This window comes from Thermobia domestica, chromosome 5 (assembly GCF_964235325.1).
Source record: "Thermobia domestica chromosome 5, izTheDome1.hap1.1, whole genome shotgun sequence".
In the NCBI taxonomy this organism is placed as follows: Eukaryota; Metazoa; Arthropoda; class Insecta; order Zygentoma; family Lepismatidae; genus Thermobia; species Thermobia domestica.
In genome coordinates this window covers 298,884,278-298,907,525 of record NC_137458.1, presented here as the reverse complement: position 1 = coordinate 298,907,525, position 23,248 = coordinate 298,884,278, and the positions used below count along the sequence as shown (strand labels likewise).

The 23,248-nt window shown below is 37.6% G+C and overlaps 1 protein-coding gene across 5 annotated transcripts in view; it reads left to right on the top strand.

Annotated features, from left to right (window-relative positions):
* Window positions 1–23,248, top strand: part of cnk (connector enhancer of ksr) — a 111,876-nt gene that overhangs the window by 3,147 nt on the left and 85,481 nt on the right. For all 5 annotated transcript variants that reach the window (XM_081760343.1, XM_081760347.1, XM_081760346.1 and 2 more), the window contains exons 2-3: window positions 16,342–16,505; window positions 19,873–20,051. In XM_081760343.1, coding sequence (XP_081616469.1) covers window positions 16,342–16,505; window positions 19,873–20,051 — 343 coding nt within the window. The remainder of the gene's footprint in view (window positions 1–16,341; window positions 16,506–19,872; window positions 20,052–23,248) is intronic.

Here is a 23,248-nt window from a genome sequence, read left to right as displayed (position 1 = left end):
TGCCAAATCGGGAGCAAAGCACGCTTCTATTGCATGCATGAAAATTCGGCCCAATCTGCACTCAAAGTCGGTCTTGAGGATTTTATTAAATTTTTATGATATAGGAAAGAAAAGTTCACGAAATTTCATTTTGGAATTTTTGTAGAGACCCTGGTATTGTAAAACAAGTGTACCTCGCCGTGAAATAGTCCATCCGCCTCCACATACAATGCCGCTTAGAACATCAAAAACAACCAACAAATACAATCATTTTCTTAACTTTTACTATTCCCCGCACCTGACTCACTCATTCTTCTTCACAAACTTAAATAAATTCTCCAGTTGACCCACTAAATTTCCTAAAATTGGTCCGGCGATGCAGCAGTTAACCCCTTCTCTAGATGATCTCCATGGAGTTACACATTTCTCCGATTTTTTTTTTCCCCTGTCGAAGGCCGTCATTGTAGAATATTCTAGTTTGATGGAAAACTATTATTCCTCCTCCATTATGGCATCGTCTGTTGTCATATTGTCAAGATCACGAGAACATAGCAGGCACGACAGTATTTAAAAACTGAATCTAGTGTACGTTTGTTTTAGCTTGGCACACTTTCCGCCAGTGCACTTGGTTGGCCTTTATAAAGTATTTTCTGTTAGCACTCATGTGAACGTTTTAATCCAATAGACGTCTTATTGGTTTTGTCGTGTAGGTGACGTTACTTGTCATCCAGCCCATCAAATGAGGTCATTGTTATTTGGCGGGTAGTTGAAGTGCTTAGTTTCCACACGCGAACAAGTGTGTTGTGACAAGTGATGTCGCGTTTTACTGTGTTTCCTAGCGTATTGTAACCGTCAACTTAACCATGGCGTGGCAACAATGCGTGTTTCAGACAGATCCATTCTTTAGGCGAGATACGTGCCAAGAAAGAAAGAAAGAAAGAAAAAAAAAGTACTCGAGCAACTTTCACTGACGCTGCTTAGGTAACATGAAATAAAATTAAATGAAATTTTTGAGTTTTACGTTCCACGTTATGCCGGTTAGGCTAAACGAGACGGTGATTATGAGAAATGGATGAAATGGTGGAATGAAGAAAGTGGGAGGAAACGGGAGAACCCCGAGAAAACCCACGCACACGGTGTTTGTCCACTTAGGTAACATGAGCAGGTGCATTGTTCGCAAGGAAGCGGATCCCTTGGCTGGAATTTAGGACGTGTCGGATGTACTGAGGTTTGCCTGTAAAGGGTGTTGAGGATTTATTTCGCCGTATTTGCATGATGTGTGTATTGACTAATGGGGGACCCCCGTAGTCTAGTGGTTAGAGCGTTGGATTCATGTCCGCGTTTTCGCGGGTTCGATTCCCGGCCGGTGCTTCCCCAACTTTCGGCGTCCACCCAGCGTCGTGAGGCAAACTGGGGAGTCACGTGAATAAAACACGTGACGGCTACTAGGTCTAGAAAGCTCCCGATACGCCGGTTCGTCGCTAGGCTGGACGTAGTTCCACCAATCGCTAACAGATGGCGTGGAGTGGCTCAGGCCCAGAAATTTGGGCTGTTACGCAAGTAGTTTAGTTAGTATATTGACTAATCTAACACGAAGAATGTAGGTTAAATGTTTTTTTTTTTTTTAATTTATTTTTCTTTTAAATCTCGGAAACGGGTTAAATGTTTTTCATAAAATTTGGTGCAAACCAGTTTTCGGGTATGAGAAAGCAATTTACGTGGGTTTCATCTTTGGGAAAATTCGTAAACAAGCTGCTCATATAATGTATATATGGCCTATATGTATTAATATATTGGAAGAATTTTTTTTTCTTTTAAATAATATCTTAAAAACGTGACTGGTATTATTATAGTATATGAAATCTCTGATTACGTTTGACAACAAGTAAAAGCCCATTAATTGTATAGGCTACTCGTAATGAAATCATGAAATGAAGAAAAAGGGAGAAGTAATTCACATAGAATATATAAAATAAAACGAATTCTTAAAAAAGAAAGAAAAAAACATATAGTTATCTGAATTTCGCGACCTGACACTCGTAGTACCATTAGTGAAGTTACTACGCTATAGCGTAAACGGGTTAACATTGTTGTTGAGGTAATTACATAATGATTATGTAATGGGTTCATGATAGTATCTTCGATTTACGACGGAGTTATATGTAAATCACATATAATGAATAATACTCAAATTTAATTTTAAAAAAACTAATTTAATTTCCAGTCTCATAGTATAGTTACGGGGAGTACAATTTATGAATTGTAGAAAACATGGAAAATGGTCAACTTAGGAGCCCACCATTCAGCTATGTAGACAGGTAGAGTTATAATTATTGTTGTGGTATGTACATAGGAATATAAATAAACTATATTTTATTATAGTTTGGTTTGCGCGTGCGTATCTTTTTGTACATAAATTAACAAATGGACGTCAGTTTATCTGAAAAGTCGAAGTTCGCGATTTTTTTTTTTCGAGCACTTCCGATTCGAGTTTTAAAACTCTGTTTTCACGGTTGGTAAGACCTAATTACACGTTTTCCGAAAAAAAATGTATCGCTTCTGCGTGCGTTTCGTCGAAAAAAATCGAGAAATTGTCGAATTTTCAAAAATCGCCATTTTTCGGCGCATTTTCTCGAAAACACCATGTTTTAAAATTCTGAAATTTTGTCAGATGGTTCAAATTTAATAAACTTATCAAACATCATTCTCGACCAATACTTCATGGATTAACTACAGCCTTTTGAAGTTAGTGAAGTTTCGTTATCTTTGATGTCACAGTTGGAAACACTGGAAACAATAATAGTGCAGCGATTTGATTATGTTTGTGGTTCACTTCATTAAATGTAGAACAAAAGTTTTTTTCCTGACTGACTGCTTTTTGTTATTTTGAACAGAAAGGCTTTCTGAAATAGTAAAATGAGCCTCCACTCACCTCCGTTTCCTTAAATCAAAGTAATCTGAGATGGAAATTACGAAGCACACAAATTTTAAGTTCACTTACTTAAAATGGTCTTCGGAAACAAAATTTCAGTGTTTTTTTTTTTTTTTTTCTTCTCACTGAAGCAATCATTTGCTTCCTTGGTGTCTTTGTCAACAGTATGTAACTGTGTAGATGCTCCAATAGGTGTTGGTGCACTCACAACTCGTAGCACATTGTCGATAGCCACAAAACACAATTTTCACTTCTCTTATACCCTTCTATAAGGCAGTCGCTGTCGACAATTTGAGAAACCTTACCATAATATGTGCATAGACATAAAATGCATTGTAATATATAGTTCTATTTTAAAGAATTTATGTGGATGCTTATAACTCTTTCAGAAATGTTCTGAACTCAAATTCGACGAAAAAATGGTATCTAACAAAGCTTTTTGTTATTACTTAATGAAATGAGAGGTTGATATCAAATAGTAAAAGATGTATATTAAAGGGGATTAACTATCTGCCTCTGGTTTATCGAGACGGAATACTGGTCACATGGTGAAAGACGTTAAGGTTTTACATAGTACAGAACAGTCGTCGAATCTTACTTTGTAACAATTGAAAATCCTGTATTAAAATAAAGTAAATAATGATTTAAAAAATGATGAAAATGCTATTTAGATGTTTTAGTAAGTACTGACACTGGAGGGTCCCACAAGTTGTCGCTGAAATCTAATTGCCATATAGCACATCTGATAGAGCATCTTGAAAAATAAAATGAGCTAAATTTAGGGTGTTATGGACCAGAAGAATAGGCACTACGGAGCTTCAAAATTTTAATAATAATAATTAGAGACCGGATGTTAGGCAAAATGCCTATTTTTTAATATTAAAGATAGGATCAAAAATAACGTTTTAAAGTTTATATGGCGGGTTATAGTTTCGATTTAAGCCAATTTTATTTTGCCTATTTTGCCTATTTCGACCTTTACTGCCTAAATAATTGCTTTAGTGCCTAATATTGCCTATTCTATGCATTTTCTTCAAAATAAGCCTTCATTGGGAAAATATATAATTTACGTAACATAATACACACATATTTACTTATATTATGTGTTTGTAAACACAAGCTCGTGGTACGTTACAATATATATATACAGGATGAACTTCAAAGATGTTCACATACTTCGGGAGGTGATTCGTGACATGAAAAGAAGATAAAAGTCCTCTTGAATTTCACGAATCATCATCTGAAGTATGTGCGCACCTTTATGTCCCGTCCAATTGTCAGGATTCAATTTCGATTCCAATTTGGCACGCCTGTCACTCGAACACGACGCAGAATTCGACAACATGCAACAGCACTTTTTGTCTTCTTTTCATGCCACGAATTACCTCCCGAAGTATGTGCACATCTTTCAGATTCACCCAGTACGTGCAATGCATAACATGCCTCGTTTTTGTACATACAGTAAAAGAAGATATTATTAACAAACAAGTATGTTTCTATATTCTTTGAACCTTATCTATGACTTGAATCTATTTTTTAATGGTATTGAGTATTTATCTTCATTATTTCGAGTTACATTTTAGTGCCTATTTTACTGCCTATTTTTTAAATTTTAAGTGCCTATTTGCCTGCCTATTTTCCAGGTTTTTAGTGCCTAAACATCCGGTCTCTAATAATAATAATAATAAAAAAAATCATGGAATTATGCACGTTTGAACTAAATATCTTGAAAACCATTAAAGCAATCAAAACAGAAGTTGCACAATATAATGAGAACAAAATACCCTATCGAAAACCATAAACAGTGTTGCCAACTCAGCATAAAATATTTTGTTTCAAATAGCACCACATACAAGTGTGCACAGATTTAAGACACACGATTATCACTAAACGTAACAGTGAAGTGTAGTGGTACAGTGTGGCACACTGTTGGAGCTACGTGTGCTGAAAATGTACAATGAAGTCTGATATGTGACAAGAGATTGCAATAAAGGAATCTGGGTCTCATACTATGAATTTAGTTCAAATGCATAACACCGATAGTATAACATAGCAAAATGTCAGCAGTGTCACAAAAGGTTCATGCATTTGAAAAACGAAATTGAGTGATGCCATTTTTATGCCCTGTGTCAGCTCCGAAGCTATATAGGGCAGGACCTATAGTGTAAAGGAGGATCCGAACCAGTATGACAAAGGAAGATAACAATGACTTGTAAGGTAGAAAGTTCAACAAAAACATGTCCGAGACGGGATTGGAACACGCATCCCTAATATGTCGGTTGTCTATCCTTCTAGACCATACGGCTATTCAGGCCGACTAAAAACGGAATAAGGTAGCAATAAAATAATTATATTAATTATACAAACATAATCGTAAGGTATGTAGGAAAGAAAGTAAAAGAATATGCCACTTAACACGAAAGACATAAACCAAGAAAGTACTCTTTCAAATATTGATAAGATAATTTGGAGAACCGGTTTACAGAATTAGAAAACACCTGTTTCTTTCCTCGCGTGTATCATTTCGTTTTCGCAAGGGTTGTCTGCTTATTCACCGAGGCTACGGAAGTGTAATGAAGATCCGCCACTTTTTCCTAATGTATTCCTCTGTTGCCACATATCAGACCTCCCCACTGTACATTTTCAGCATACGTAGCTCAAACAGTGTCCAACACTGTACCACTACACTTCACTGTTATGTGTAGTGATAATAGTGCGTTTTAAATCTGTGCACAGTTGTATATGGTGCTATTTGAAACAATATTTTTATGCTGAGTTGGCAACACTGCTTCACTTTTGGCAACACTGTTTGTGGTTTTCGATAGAGTATTTTGTTCTCATTATATTGTGCAACTTCTGTTTTGATTGCTTTAACGGTTTTCAAGATATTTAGTTTTCAGTTCGATTTCGCGCGTGGTACTGTGTAGTTGAGTGATCACATAATCGCGAGTGAAGTGCTGAGTGTTATTAATTGACGTGTTTCATTAATTTGTTCTACTTGTGACAGTGATTCATATAATTCATATTACGCATTATATGATATAGGGAAGTGTTAATCATGGCTGAACAATCGGGAGGAGACCCTCCTCCGGCACATTCCATGGTCACGGACCCTCCCACAGACACTACATTTGCTGATTCTGCAATCCCTATAGCGTCAGAGGTCACCGTTGAAACTATACCACCGGTGAATCTTTACCAAAACCATCACTTTCCTGATTTCGTAGTGCACGTGACATCCGATCCTTCTTCTAATACCAATCCAAATATTGGGCGTAAACACCCCTTAAGTCTTGGTAGATTACTATTTCACAATAAGGTTCCAGGAATAAAATCTTTTCAACCTACGGGAAGAATTCTAATTAAAGTGCTTTTTTATACCGGACAGCAAGCTAATAACTTTCTGACTAACCCGATTCTACGAGACAACGGATGGAAAGCATACATACCAACCTACGCCACACATTCCGTTGGCGTAATCACAGGTGTGGACACTGACATAACGGATGCCGAACTAAAAACAGATATAGAAAGTAGGGCAGAAATAACGCATATCCGCCGCATTCATCGCCGGCACGATAATGAGTTCGTCCCCACCACCACAGTGGTACTTACTTTTGCTTCTCAAAATCTGCCAGAGGAATGCTCGCTCTACTATTCGAAATTCCGAGTAGCAACGTATATTCCCTCAGTCAAACAGTGCTGGGGGGGATGTTTCCGCCTGGGACACCGTAAAGTTGGGTGCCGCTCCAAACAAACAATATGCGCTAAATGTGGAGATTCACATGATACTAACACTTGCATCAAGCCACTTAGCTGCATCAATTGTCGCGGACCGCATGCAGCCACTGAACGCACCTGCCCGGCCCGGAAACGACATGAGCGAATTAATCAACTCATGGTATTGGAAAAATTATCTTATAACGAAGCGCAAAAACGAGTGCCTCCTTTGCAGCGCTCATCTCCTAACCCTTCCTCGGGTATACCTACCTCTAATTTCTACTCCCCACTCCTTGCACTACCTCAGCAGCTCACGCCCGAGCACCCGCCAATTCCGTCCTCTTCCACGAAAGCTAACACCCTCTCTTACCACTATTCTCCGAAACCCCAACGACCTCCCTATCGTAAAGAAATAGAACTCCACGATGAACATCGCCACGTTCTTTCTCCAAAACGACGACGACCTACTGGACATGATTCTATCCAATCGGCTTCACAGAAACAATCGTTTATTCCAACCTCGACAAATTATTCTTCTTCAGAAGAACGTGCCTTAATAGGTTCTCCAGGATCCCCTCCGGTTAGACGGACTCGCACGTTCAGAGGAGATACCTTGTACACCGGCTCTTCGAAGCCAGTTTGGAACCAAGAAAGTGATACTAGTCATGCCAAGAAACAGGAACTATTACAGGAATTGCATCAGTTAACTCCCAAACTTCAGTCCGACACCCAGCCACTTAACGCATTAGATTTACAGGCGCTACTACTACGAATTATTCGCTTTCTGGAACATATCCAAGAATGACTCAGTTGCAGCAGTTAAGAATACTACAATGGAATCTCCAACAATTTCGTGGCAAGGAGGTGTTTTTATCGCAAATATGCCGCTTTTTTACTCCGGCTATCATACTGTTACAAGAAACCTGGACCCGCCTCGAAGACAACTTAAGAATTCCTGGATACCAAGTTTATCACCGTCCTCGGGATGACCACTACGGAGGGATCGCCTTGGGTATCCACACTTCCTTACCGGCTAGTGTTATCTCAACACTTCCACCAACTGGCTCAACAAAAATACAAGTGCTCGGAGTGCTGTGTGCTGGACTCACTTTTATCAACATCTACGCCCCACCAGACAGCCCTCCTACAACTCATTACTGGCAACAATTATTTACTTCAATCCAAGGTCACTGTGTGATTGGGGGTGATCCGAACTGTAAAAGTGTAAAATGGGGCAATCGTTACACCAACGTAGCTGCTCGGAACCTTCTCGCTGCAATGGACCATACAACTCACCTCATTGCAAATGATGGGACTGCTACTCGCCTCCCGAACCTCAATGGTTATCCCAGTGCGCCTGATATCACCATCCTCAGTTCTGCTCTGTATGCCAACCATAGTTGGAGTGTATATGGATATACAGGTGGCAGCGATCATTTCCCTATTATAACTACACTTGAAGGAGTTACTTTTCCGAGACCGCCCAAGGCTCACCTTTCGCCATATGCTCCAACCGTTTCTCGCATTCCTCAATCATACAATCGTACAACATACCAGAATGCGACCGACGAACTTTTCCGGTATTCTTCAGTACAAGTCACTCCTATCAACACCTCTTCTTTCATACATATTATAGAAGCAGCATCATCAGAAGCCTCCACATCTACTTCTCAAATTCCTGGCCAGACTCGAACCCAAACATCCCGTTCCCATTTTCCTTGGTGGAACAGACGTTGCCAACAACTCTTAAATGATAGTAAACAGAAGCAAAAGGCATTTTTTAAAGAAAAAAGTCAACAAACATATGTACTCTATCGCCAGTCCCAAGCGATGTATAAACGATACATCCAGCAATGTCGCAAACAACACTGGCAACAATTTTGTGCCACGCTCCACCCACAGGCTACTTCGTCTTCTATCTGGACGTTTATACGGAACCAAATTAGAGGATCTACTCCACGCGCAGTTCCTACTGACAGTCTACCGCCTTGGATTGATGAATTTCATCGCCTTCTCACGCCTCCAGAACCACTGAATGACAGACGAACTATACAACATCTTCTTGATCCGGCGTGTGATTCACCAATCTACAAGAATATCACCATCCAAGAATTGAATCTGGTGTTAACTGCTCGGCGATCCACAGCTCCTGGGAGAGATCAGATTAGATATCGACACTTGTACGATCTATCTCCATATGGTCGATCCGTACTTCTTCAAATCTACTCCCAGATATGGAGGACAGGACACATTCCATCTTCATGGAAAGATTTAGCGGTAGTCCCTATACTTAAACCACACAAACCTATCGGGTTGGCTCAGAGTTATCGTCCGATTACTCTTATTTCATGCGTCGTGAAAGTTTTTGAGAAGATCATCCTCTCTAAATTGAACTGGCACTTGGAATATTTTTCAGTCTTCCCACCCACATTAACTGGTTACCGGAAAGGCATATCATCTTTGGACTCGGTTGCTGCTCTTCTTCTTGATATCTGGAACACATTCCAACATCGACAGTATTTGATTGCTGTTAAACTGGATCTGGAACATGCATATGACTCCATCCTTCTCGATCGCCTCATCACTCACATGGCACAACTCCAACTTCCTACACCTTTTCTCCGATATACTCATAATTGGTTGGTACAACGTCGTATCTGCATCAAATACTTTAACAGATATTCTTCTTATCGTTCAACATCATTGGGTATTCCTCAAGGCTCTAGTCTCTGTCCCACTTTATTTAATATATACACACTCTCTCTCCATCAACGACTTAGAAAACTGGTTCGTATTCAACAATACTGTGATGATATGTTGTTATATGTCAAAACTTCCAATATAGTGGATGGGATACGCATTTTGCACGACGCTCTCCTAGAACTTCACTCCTGGACCTCTGAAAACGGCATGTCAGTCAACTGGGCGAAATCTTCTTGCACTCTCTTCACCCGGAAACGTTTTCAACCTCCCATCCACCTCACGGTAAATAACACTCCTTTACCAGTTACACCTACTTTACAATATCTTGGTTTTCATCTCGATTCTAAACTAAATTGGAAGCATCATCTCAAAACAATAGCACTTAAAGCCCAACCTTATTTTAAGTTGTTGTCTTGCATCAGCCACAAGGGGTGGGGAACAGATATATCCTCCCTGCAACAAGTCAGTACTCAATGTGTGGATGCAAAACTTCAATATGGCGGAGTATTACTCTCTCCACTACCCAAACGGATCAGCGAACATCACATCCGTCTTCAAGCCACAACACAGCGAATTATATTCCGACAACCAAAGACGGCACCTTCCTCAGCACTTTTAGAAGAAGCTGGAATCATTCCTTTCCCAGTGAAAACATATTTTGTGGCTAAAAAATTCCTCCTCCAACGCATATGCTGCACCTCATCCCTATTACTACCGAAATTACAATTCCTATACAATAGCAACCTTCATACCCGACTTCCATATTATAAACAGCTACCTTGGATTTATCGAGCATTCGTTAGTATTCATAACTGGCTCAATCAATTGCATCGAGGACCGAAATTACCATGTTATACTGCACAATATAATACTCTTCTACATTCTCCCACACTTGAGCAACCGGTGGTCTCTTTTAAACGTCTTCGCTCCACTCAGCCTCAGATAGTGCGCCATCTCTGGGAACACCACATTCAATCTCATCACTCCAATACCATTTTAATTTACACGGATGCTTCTAAACAGCATACCGAACATGGATCTGTGGTTGGAGCAGGAATTTATATACCAGCGCTTAATTACGCAGAGACTCACAGACTTCCACCGAATACATCCATCTATTTAGCAGAAAGCTGGGCAATTCGCACGGCATTGAAAGTCGCCCTACAACGACAACTACCTATCGTGGGGATTTGTAGTGATAGCCTTGGTGCGTTACAAGGAATATGTAGAACCCCATGGACATCCGCTAATACATGGTTACAAATCAATATTCGCCAACAGCTTCGAATATTACATAACAATCATCAAGTGGTTACTTTAATTCATACACCCTCACACTGCGACATTCCCGGGAACGAAGTTAGCGATATCCTGAGCAGATATGCAACACAACATGACACACCGATTGATCTCCGGCTTCCAGCATCTTCTTTCGCCGAGATGCTGCTCCAGAAACGACAAACCGAATGGCGAACATACCAACAACAACAACGATCAGGACCAGGGATTTATTATTGGCAACTAGAACAGATTCCCACCACGAAAAAATGGGAGGCCCCTCACAATTGGACAAGAAAACATCATTGTTTATATTCTCGCCTGCGTCTTAATACTGCTCAGACTCCCATCCAGCAATATAAACAACAGCAGCGCCCCTCACGTTTGTGTTATTGTGGCATAAATGAGGGTTCTATTGACCACCTGACCTTTCAGTGCTCTCTAACGCCTGGTTACCGTCCGATACTCAACACAGTCATTCATTCTGTTTATTTCACAAGCCCCGTAACAGTGTCTTTCTTACTAGCCAACAAAAACCACCTTGTTCTGTATCATCTGCTTCAATATTACATAGTGAACAACTACGACTTGTAATGGTGTCAAAGTGATCAACAGTGCAGTGCTCATGTTATTCATCGCAGTTTGTAATATATAGTTTCTTCGACATAGTTAGTGTTCCACATGAAGTGACTGTTTCTATTGTTTTTGTTTATTTTGTTCCCAAATTGATCCTGGACCATTCATCTCTACAAGTATAGATACCCATTTAACCGTCTGTATTGCTCAGCGGACGAGTTCCTGGAGCATCAAAACATTGAGAGAGAGAGAGAGAGATATTTAGTTTAAATGTGCATAATTCCATGATATAATTTTTGGATACTCAAATTTTGAAGCTCTGTAGCTCCTATCCTTCTGGTCCATAGCACCTTAAATTTTACTCATTTTCACTTCTCATGATGTTCTATCAGATGTACTATATGGCAATCAGATTTTAGCGACAACTTGTGGAACCCTTCCGTGTGAGCTTTTGTTATTAAAGGCTTGTGCTTTGTACATTTTTTTTAAAACCTTGGGTACAAGCCTCGTTGTGAATATGATTGTAAAATGGCGTGTGCAAGGGAGGTTCGAAGATTTAGTTTCCCTTTCTCTCTTCTTGAGCAAGATATGATGAAATAAACATTTACCATATTAAAATATGTATACAAACACGTGACCTAAAATTATATGAACTTTGTACTTGAGCCCCACCCCCGCCCCTGGACGAATTTCTGCGTACGCCACTGTGGTTATAAGTAGATGGACTTTAAAAAGAAATGTGAATGACATGTACACAAGATTGTCACGTACTAAAGTAGTATATTTTTAACGGGAGTAAAATATTGAAAAGTTTTTAAAATTTATATAAAAAGATTTACTGAATTTTGAAGGATCTAGTTCCACTGGCGCAAATCCTGGCGGGGATGAGGCGGACATGTCCCCTCCAAACTTGGAACTGGGGGACTGTCCCCTCCAATAATCCAATTTGAAATGTGTTTTTTGAGGAGAAGTGTGATGATTTGTGTCCGATTGCCACAAAGGAAAGTGAGATGAAATTGATGTCCCCCCAGAATAAAATGAAATGAAAATGAAATCTTTGTTTTACGTCCCACGGTTATGCCGGTTAGGCTAAAGATGATCGTGATGATGAGTAATGAATGAAATGGTGGAATGAAGAAAGTGGGAGGAAACGGGAGAACCCCGAGAAAACCCTTGCACACGGTGTTTGTCCACCACAAAGTTCATGTGGCGGGGGCTGGGATCAAACCCGGGACCCCAAACACCAGAGGTGAACGCTCTACCACTGAGCCGTCGCGGCCCCTCCCCCCAGAATAAGCCTCAAATCTGCCCACCTCTTAAAGTTGAGGAAAACTCTGCTCCCCCTGATCCTCCACCGCACTGTTTTTCTACTTTATAAATATTTTGAACATCGCTTTAAAAAAATATGGGAATGGTCTTACCCGTCTCCTCGCTGTAGTTTCACATATATATCCACACACGTGCAGACATAGTTATTGTGCTGAAACACGTAACGTAATTGTGCGTTACGTAATTGTGTGTTTTATATATATTATCACAGCCTTGCTCAGTGTGTTGTGTTTAGTTTTGAAAATTTAAATAAAAAGACTTATTCAGTGAATTCAGAAGATCTGAAGGATCTAGTTCCAAATATATAACTTTTTTTTTTTTTTTTTTTTTTTTTTTTAAAGCAGGAGTAAAATATTGAAAAGTTTCTAAAATTTCAATCAAGAGATCAACTGAATTCTGAAGGATGAAGTTCCACACAAATTACAATATTTTACTATTGGTTTTGAAAACTTATACGAAAATAAATAAATATAAATATTCAGATAATATAGAAAGATGATCTATCAAAGCTATGGCTGACCAAATAGTGCATATTCAACTGACCGATGTGTGGTGAGGCATTGACTTCAGCCTCATTATTCTTTTATTTATTTATTTATTTATTTATTTATTTTCTTTTAAAAGGGTTTTATAACAATTTGACGCATATGTTTCAACGATTAACTGTCATCATCTTCCTTAGGACATCACACTGCTTGTGAAACTACATGCTGTGATGAGTTTTCCCTTTGTAGAAATAGTACTAATGGATCTTGCATTACTGCCTTTAAAATTCGGTGTCCGGTAAAAGATGCCTGTGAATTATATCTGTATATACTCCTTGCTAATATCGCTTTACTTAATATGAAGAATCTGTATAGATATCCGACTGAATCGCCATTGTTGCCATTTAAACCTACATTGTATTTTGCATTGTAAGCAAGGTCGGAGCTGGGAATTGTCTGCTAGGAGGCAGACCTTGTGGTCGATCTCGGACCTGTGGAATACATTCCTAGACAGGTCTTGGTAGGTGGCCATCTTACAGGTGGCATTTTAATTTTTTGTCAAAAAGTTGGGGGGTTGAGGCGGTGCCCCTCATATTTCCGGCCATGATTGTAAGTGAATTCAAAATTTCTTGTTAGATTTAACGCAGTCCTGTAACTTATGTAAGTATACCCAGCATACTGGTATATTCAATTAAATTACTGGGGGAGCTCCTCCGTGGCTAAGCGGTTAGCGTACGCGCCTTTGGCGTGGGAGACCCGGGTTCGATTCCCGGCGGGAGCTCATGTGGTTCGGATTCCACGTTAATCAGTAGGTCCACGTCTCATATAGCCTCGCTGCTGAAAGGGACGCTAAACTAAAAATCAATCAATCTAAATTACTGGGACAAACCTGCACAAGTATACAAATTAATCATTTTGACGAAGTCGGTATTGCTTTCTACCTTACCGGTACTCAACTAATATTCCGTCAATGTAGACAAGATATTATATATTATATGTACTTCGCTCTTAAGAAGTCGACTTAACAAACTATAAATATTCGAACAGTAACTTTATTTTTTAATTGGTTGCTGGGTCTAAACTTTGTTTTAATGCATGAATATCGGGACACGTTAGTAATGTTGATTTCTGAATTTAATATCAGCTTTTACCTTTATTATGATAAATAAAAACATGGATCCTGTAAAATCACATTTACATTCTAAATACTTCATAGTTTTAGATATATATTAATGAAAGGTGGAAACAACCGAATTTTTATCACACACCAGATCCTCTATAGATGCGAATTCTAGTGTAGATGCGAACCGAGTAAAGTAGCTCAAGTGGTAGAGCGCTGGCTTCGTGTTCGGGAGGTCGTGGGTTTGATTCCCGTTGCCAACCATCCTGACTGAGGTTTTCCAGGGTTTCCCTCAGTCCTACCAGGCAAATGTTGGGATGGTACCTACTAAACAGGCCCTGGCCGATACCTTCCCAAATCCTTTCCATTGTTGTTGTTGTTAGATATCCAGTATAAAATGGCCTCTGATCTGTATCTGGTGATAGTTAAAATAAATAAAAAAAATTAAATAAATAAAAAAATCCAATAACACACAAAGAGTGAAAAAATTAATGACGACAAGAACTCGAACCCGGGATCTTCGGCTTACCGTGCCCTTAATTAATCACAACGTTACACGGTCCGCTTTCCAAAAGCAACTTTGAAGTGAGAGGGTGTATGGCTGTTCTGGGAAGCGGACTGGATAGTGTAGTGGTTAACGCATTGCCACTGTATGCCGAAGATACCATGTTCAAACCTCGGTCCAGTCATTCACTTTTTTACTCTTTGTTACTTCATAGTTTTGTTCACTCGTATTTTGTTAATTTTAGTTGAACTCATTGCATGAGTGCAAGGTTCCAAAACTAGCACTGACGTTCGAATTTCATTCTGAATTTTCTTATCGATTAATTTATCTAACACTAGAATTAACTAACACTATTCTGAAGCAACATATAAACGTCTTTATCCGTACGGGATAAAACACAAACCATGCGTAGTTCCCATTTATCTAAATATACAGAACATGTTTAAAATGTTTTGTGCTGTCGTGAGCACGTTGACGCACTTTTAAATCTTCGTGTCGAATTCTAACGATTCCAAATTCGATCTTTTGTTAGATCAAAATATAATATTTTTATTAGTATAGGATTCTTTTATGTTAATAGCAGGGTTGGCAAAAACCATGGTTTTTATTGAAAAAAAAACAGTTTTTTTTTGGTTTAAACCCTTTTTTTTTTGTTTGTTTAAACCAGATTTTTTGGTTTAAATAATTTACTCTATGTATTTATATTAGATATGGACAGAAAGTAGTTTGTTTCGCCTTGGCGTTATTATGCAACAACAAGGTTATGCTGGAAGAGGTCACACAAGCTTAAAGCGGAATCCAAATCGCTTCTCGGTTTCATCCAAGAAAAATTGTCCATTTCGACACGAAACCGGGGCTAATTGGTCACAAATGCGGTTACTGACTCACTCACTAAAGACTCCTGATAAAAATACGTTGTACTGATCTTTACATAGGCCTAGTTGTTAATATAATTGTCAAGAGTCATTTCAGAAGGACAAAAAAATTAACAGTTACACAAGTAAAAACATTATACAATTATATATAAATCGGGAAACTTCTGCCTTATCCATTAGGAAAATCCTGTTATTACTTTAAATGTATTTGTATATAAAATTTTAAAGTCAACGTATCATAATCACTACGCTAAAACTGAGGTATTAAATTGCAAATTTGGTATGTAGATATCATTCAATAAAATTAAAACAAAGTCAAATCCAAGCTGATGTTGGAAGCTACGTAGGCAGTTGATAAATTTTGCCAATTTCTATCAATATATTTAAGCAACCTTGGCTTCTTTATAAAACAACAGGCATTCAGGCAGGTAGAAATATATAATTTGGTTTCGTTTCGTATGTTTAGCCTTAGCATCCTTATGAAATACAAAGGCTATCACGGAGAAGGCTTTCGCTTAAAGGGACACCTCGAATCGCTACTTGGTTTACACTTGAAAGATGGGTTGTGGTTCGACCGAGAATTGAACACGGGGCTCCATGATTAAAAGGTGAAAAGTAGATAAACGTAATGCAGATGGTTTCATATGTGGAGACGTCACTATGAAGTATACACTATTTAAAGCATTTTTCGTTCTTTTTTTGTTTGGTTTAAACCACCTTGGTTTAAACCAGCCAACCTTGGTTAAAAGTAATAGATGCATTGTGGTTCTGAAATTTTGGACATTCAATTGTTATCATTTTACAAGCATCTTTACATGTATTCTTTTTTCTTCTAATAGGCTTGGATAATGTCCTTTTGCCTTATATCCATTCGTTCTTGAACAATGAAGTGGATGGCAAACAACTTTTAAATTTAAGACCTGACGACTTGGACCATTTGGGGGTTAATAAGCTTGGACACCAGGAACTTATTTTGGAAGCAGTTGACCATCTTCGAAATTTTGTAAGTAGTTTATTATTATTATTATTATTATTATTATTATTATTATTATTATTATTATTATTATTATTATTATTATTATTATTATTTGAATGTCTTTTACAGTCGGTGTCTTATTAATACAAATATCAGGTCATCAAAAGTATTGAACCTTTTATCCACGAAATGGTGTTAGTGTACCTAATCTCAGGCTGAGTCGCAGCGAGTCAGGCTAAACGTCATTTGACAGTTGCCAGTTGAAGCTAGTGGGTGTGCAATGTTTATCGACAAAATAGGGTATTAAAAGCAAGAACCAAAAGGTAATTTAGTCGCTTTCCTTCGAGAAATTTTGAAGTCGAAGATGCTCCTTGAAGTAGGCGATCAATCACAGCAAAAGTGAATGATATTCTGGCAAAAGTCAAGCAACACCGTTATGTAAGTAGTTAGACATAGCCAGTGACCTAAACACCATCATCAAACAGTCTTAAACCATTTGGAGAAAGCTGGCTACAAAAAGAATCTCGTCTTTTGGAAAGCATATGATCTGGCTCAAAAACATTTACTCAACTGAATTTCTGTCCATGAATCTCTACTGAAATGTAACGAACTCAAGCCATTTCTGAAGCAGTTGATCACGACCGATGAAAAGTGGATAGCCTACGACAACAATGAACGAGAAACGTCGTGGTCGAAGCGAGAAGCTCCGCAGTCTATGGCAAATCCACATTGACGTCCAGGAAGATTATACTGTGCGTTTGCTTGGAGTGAAAGGATGTCGTGCATCGCGAGCATTTGCCCTCCGAGCAGCACGCTAGATTCAGACCAGTACTGTTGATAATTTGCGCGAGTGCACACAGCAATTCAAAGAAACGACTGAAACTGGTCAATAAAAATGGTGTTGTATACCGTCTGACAACACCAGGCCACATATAGCTTTAACCACCTCTCAGAATTTGAGAGAATTTGGCTAAGAGGTTGTAATACACTCTTCATATAGCCCCGACCTGGCACCGTCAGGCTGTCATTGTTTTGGTCTCTGCAGAATATTCAGAATGGTGTTAGGTCAGTTTCAGTAGTTTCAGAGAAGCCCTGTAAAAACCACGTGTCGAAACCCCACGGAAGTTGTATAGCAACGGAATTATATTGTTGACTGGAAAATGGCAGCCGATCGTTGAACAAAATGGTTCATATGTAGTTTCATAATGTTAAACTAAAAGTATTATCAGTTTTGACTTCCAGAGGCTCAGTGCTTTTGAGACAATCTAATGTACAGTATAGCAATGTATTTCAATGCATGTTTAGCAAGCATTTATTTACTTTACATTCAAGCGACCACAGTATTGTACATTTGTACGTGCAGTATAGAGCATATCAATATATATCTATGCGAATAACAAAGATACTTTATATACATCTTATTACTAGTATACCATATATCGTCTTTTAGTGAGTTTATGTAAAACATGACCAGATGATTTGGTACCACCAAATTATAAGTATACACAGTTAGCTTACATACTAATGATACATATTCTTACTTCCATATCTACTTGCTGTACTATTTACTGTTGTCAACTTATTATGGTAACTTTATAGTTGCTTAGATTTTCATGTAATTGTAACCTTAAAAGTTTCTTTTGTATGTTCAAAGTATTCAGAGAAAATAATAATAATGAAAAACAGTGTTTGGATAGGTATCGTGTTAGTCTTTCTTTGAAAATTTTACTATGTGTAGTGAGAGCAAAATCCCCTTTCTTTCTAGTATTGTACGTATGTACATCACTATTTTGCACGTAAGGGTCGGTTGGAGATATTTATTTATAAATTGCTATTCGTAATATGAAAGTCAAAGTAGTGGAAGAATTTTTAGTTCTCTACATATTTTTCCACATGAAGCTTTTGAAGGCATTGACGTTTCTAACTAGTTGTACATTGTAGAAGTAAGTGATATTTTAAGGTAGTTCGAGATACTTGCTAATTATGGAAGGAAACGCGCGGCTTGTTTCGTGAGAATCAATTTTTTATGTATTTATTTATTTTTATTTTTACGGACGTTACTCTTGAGAACTTCTATAAAGCTTAAATTAGCCCTTATTTGCGAATTTGCCCAAGCAATAAGACATCATTGGATAAGAAAGGTCTGAATTCACTCCTTTTCTCCTGATTGATTACAATATCTTGGGGTGGGTCTTCTCGGTGGGAACCCTCAAAGAAAGAACAAATTACCCATGAAAATCTGATTATCTTTTAGTAAAAGTATTTTGAACATTTTTATCTTTTTCTTTCTTTTATTTTTTAATATGGGGTAAATTCAATATCTTGATTAATTTTAATACAGAGCAAAATACTCCATTGCAATTCATCAAACCTTTTAAAGAATACACACGTCATCGTCGTAAAGATCTGATACTTTTCAAAAGGAAGATTACCTTTAAACTATTTGTTTTGTTTTTAAGGTAAGATGAATTTACATTCTTGTCTTGAGTTTCAGCCCCGTGCAATAGAATTATTTAGCGCAGGTTGGCCAAACGTTTTGATTCAGTGATCTACCTCCTATCCATATGCAGTTGCCAAGTATCTCTTTTGCAAAGTCCAATAATTCTTTTCCAAATTGCCTTTCTTTGTCAGAGCGACACAAACATTGCACAACAAACACACTAATTTATCCTTTGACATAACAAAGGAGAAATAGTGTTTCCATTCTCTATCGAAATAGTATGTTATCGTCCTTTATGCGAAATCATTTTACCTAAATTGAAATTCATTTTAGAAATAGTTTGATAAGTATTTAAGTTTTCTTTTCAGATAATATCACTGTTTCTAAAAAGTTTTGCGATCTACCTCGGTACTCAACGGCGATGGATCAGACGATCGCGAGCGATCGTTTGGCAGCTCTGGTGTAGGGAGCCTATAGGTTTGGCTGTAGAAACAATGTGCAAAGTACCTAATGTCTAAATACTTAAGTGAAGCGTAACTTTCAATGACAGTTCCCGCAATAATTTAGACATTGTTAGAGTTGCAGCTTATTTTCACCAAACTACCCAAAGAGTATTCCAATATTCTTCGTCATTTTTACACTCTGTCATTATTGGTTTAAAAGTTATATTGGTTATACATTGGTGAATATTTCGTATTGCGATATTCAGCATTAGATTGTTAACTGTGTGTATAATATATTTGTGAGATACACAGTTTACAATGTTGGTAATCATTTTCACGATTTCAACTTCTAAATCGTACTATCCAAGAATCAGTAGCTGTGCATATCAAAATATTTGAGAAAATTGTATGCTTTCAAGTTAATGATTATTAAGCTATTTCTTTATATTGTGTATATACGTAAAATAGCTAATAATGAATTTTGAGTTTTAATTTTTATTGTTATTTGCAGCACTATGAGCTAGATCGGGAGAACGTGCAGCTGTTGGCCCTTCGTTTATCATGCCAAGCACGGAGTTTATACAATGAGCTACGCCATGCAAGCACTGCTGAACCAGTATCCACACAAGCGCTGTCCGATGTCGCCAATATCATAAAAGCAGTGAAGCCATTAGTATGCTGGTTGGACAGGTATTATTACTATTATTATTATTATTGTTTAAAAGTATTTACCTCCAAAGTAACCTGAATTATGAACTAGGACCGTTTCGGCAAAAAGCTGTTGTCTTCCTCAGCACACATCCTTGGATAATACTAGCTTGTTTGCCAAACTACATATCATTGTTTATCTTCTTCGGAATAACATAACTCCTTTACTTTCAGTTTTAAAAAAAGGCACTAACCGATATCGTGATTAGTTGACTAATAATATTTAAAGAAAAGAAAACATTCCTTTTAAGTCTTACTTGCATCACCGATGCTTTATTTTACTTCATTAATAAACGAATTGGTTAAAGAAAATCTACAAAGTTGCACTTGTATCCAGAGAACCTTGCTATTTTCTGACTTACATATTTGAAATATATGCCCTAACTTCAAAGTTTACAATGCTGAAGTTGAAAAATCTACAAAATTTGTCTTGAAATATTTTACGTAATCATTTTTTAAAATCTGTGTCACATTTTTTTTATATGTGTCTTCAACTCGCTATTTTTTAACTAAAACTTGTTAAAAGATTGCTTGACTTCTGTTTCTTAAATTACGTGCCGAAACGTGCAGAGTTGATAATTTTGGGTGCTTATGGAGCAAGTGCCTTTTCTTTTTTTATATGGATATTGAATATGCATCCTATTAAAGCAGGTAGCAGTTATTATTATAATTTTCTTTGCAGTCTAATGTACATTTTGAGCACCAAGTCTACGTGAGGTGAGGTCATGTATTATAGCATGAGATTCGAATACATGAACTCCCACCGAGAAAATCCAATCCAGGTCTTGTACACCTAAAACGACAACCATTTTAGTCTCGAGGAATTCCTAAAAGACCATCGTTGCTAAATCTGTAACGTTCGCGTATCCGGCGTGGGAGACCCGAGTTCAATTTCCGGTGGAAGCTTATGTAGTTACGTCTCCTATACCTTTAGTAGTCCAAGGAGACGTTAAAACAAAGCATGTCGAAGGAATCCTATTACCTAACTGTTATTATTATTGATACTAATTGTTATACCTGAGCCTTCTGCCCGATGTACACTATAAGTTAATATCGTGCTTAATTAAGAGCCCAATTTAAAACAGAGAAAAGTAAATACATGGAAATTCACCTTGACCGTAATACTGCAAATTATGGATACATTAAAATATCACATAAATCTTCGACAAAGTGGATACTTTGAAATATCTAGGATCAACATTAACAGCCCGAAACCGTATTGATGAAGAAATTAAATGTCGACTAAAAACAAGGAATTTGTCTTACTATTTGGTCCAAACTCCATTGTCTACGTGAATTTTGTCGAATAATTTGAAGCTTAAAATATATAAAACGATAATTATGTCTGTTGTAGTGTATGATTGCGAAACATAGTCGCTTACTTTGAGGGAAGATCGCAGACTGAAAGTATTTAAAAATAAAAGCCTGAAGCTAATATTCGAATCCAAGAGGGACAGGAATGGGGTATTGGCGGAAACTTCATGACAAGGAACTGTATAATTTATACCGTTTACCTAACACTGTTAGGGTTGTTAAGTTGAGAAGATTCAGATGGGCAGGTCGTCTAGCCAGAATAGAAGAAAATAGAAACGTTTTCAGAATTCTAGCTGGAAATCCAGTAAGAAAAAAAAGACCGTTAGGAAGGCCTAGGCGTAGATGGGAGGACAATATTAAGATGGATCTTGTAGAAATACGAATATAAAGTAGAAACTAGATCCAGTTGGCTAAGGACAAAGGTTAATGGAGAGATTTGTAAATGCAGTATTGGACCATCAAGTTCCATAGGCCATAGAGTTAGCTAATTTTTACATTTAATAAAATTTGGAGTTAACTAATTTTTACATTTAATAAAATTTGGAATTAGCTTTTTTTACATTTAATATAATTTGTTTATTTATTTTTTAAGTTTGCCCATCAACTAACATCCGATTACAGAAATAGTAATGTCAAATCTAACCATGTCTTATGACCCATGTCCTATTTTCAAATAATTAAATTGAAACAATATAGTTTTTAAGTTGCAATTAAATCAGCAAATTGCGTGCTCGGTAGCGACATCTATTAGCGTCAAACATGCAAGCGATAGCGCAGATACTGACATCTTACGTGATTGTTTATCATTAGAAATTAGCGTGACGCACTGAGACTTGGTGTTATAAGTAAAATACAAAGAGAGACATTTAAATAAGTTATTAATAACTATTAATATATATATATATATATATATATTATTAAATTATTAATAAATCTCGGTAGACAGTAAAAAGGATCACACACTAGACGTTTCAGTTCGTCCGGTAGATGTCACGGGCTTGGGGATATTTGCTGCCATCTAACGACGAGATGAGTAACTTCTACTATCTTTGTTTCAATAGTAGAAAATAGGATGTGGGTAGTTATCGTGAAAGTCACCGTTACCCGTTAAAGTGTTAACGGATTGATTCCATTATCGAACTTGGCCGAGATAATCGTTCCTACGATATATATATATTGCAGAAAACAGAATTCAAAAATTTGCTTGCGTTCAGGAGTTATAGTGTGGAGTAACGGACCGTAGTAAATCAGCATTACCTGTGAAGATGGTAACGGATGGACGCCATTAATGAACTCGACCGAGACATGACAATCGCTTTAGTTATCTTATTACAAAAAACAATGCAAAAAATCCTTGTTTTGTTTAAGTTATCGTCAGGGACGTAGTGTCCATTAAGGCTATAAGGCTTAGCCTATCCATTTATTTATACATCAGCCTGAAATGTTGCTTTTGGATATTGATACAATGAATTTTATCAAAAAGGATTTATTTTATAATACGCTGTTTAAACATCAAGCGAGTTGAAGCGGAGCCTTTGCAAGAACGCATTGAAGGCTATCGACGACTAGCCTTCCGCTTCTCTCATGGAATTAGGAGAATGGGGCGGTGACAATCACTTTCCTGCCACCCTCAGCAGACGAAAACTATTTAAGCTATACACAAATTCAACATGATGCAACGAAAGTGGGCGAATGTTGACGAAAGGTTAGCCTTTCGGGAGTTTGGGGAAACAAAAGCGACAGGACGTGGTCTTGTAAGAAACTATAGAACAGAGACTATAAAAAATTTAGAAGCTCGCATTCAGTAACAAGTTTTGACCAAAAAAAAAAATAAATAAATAAATAAAATAAATAAATAGAGAGAG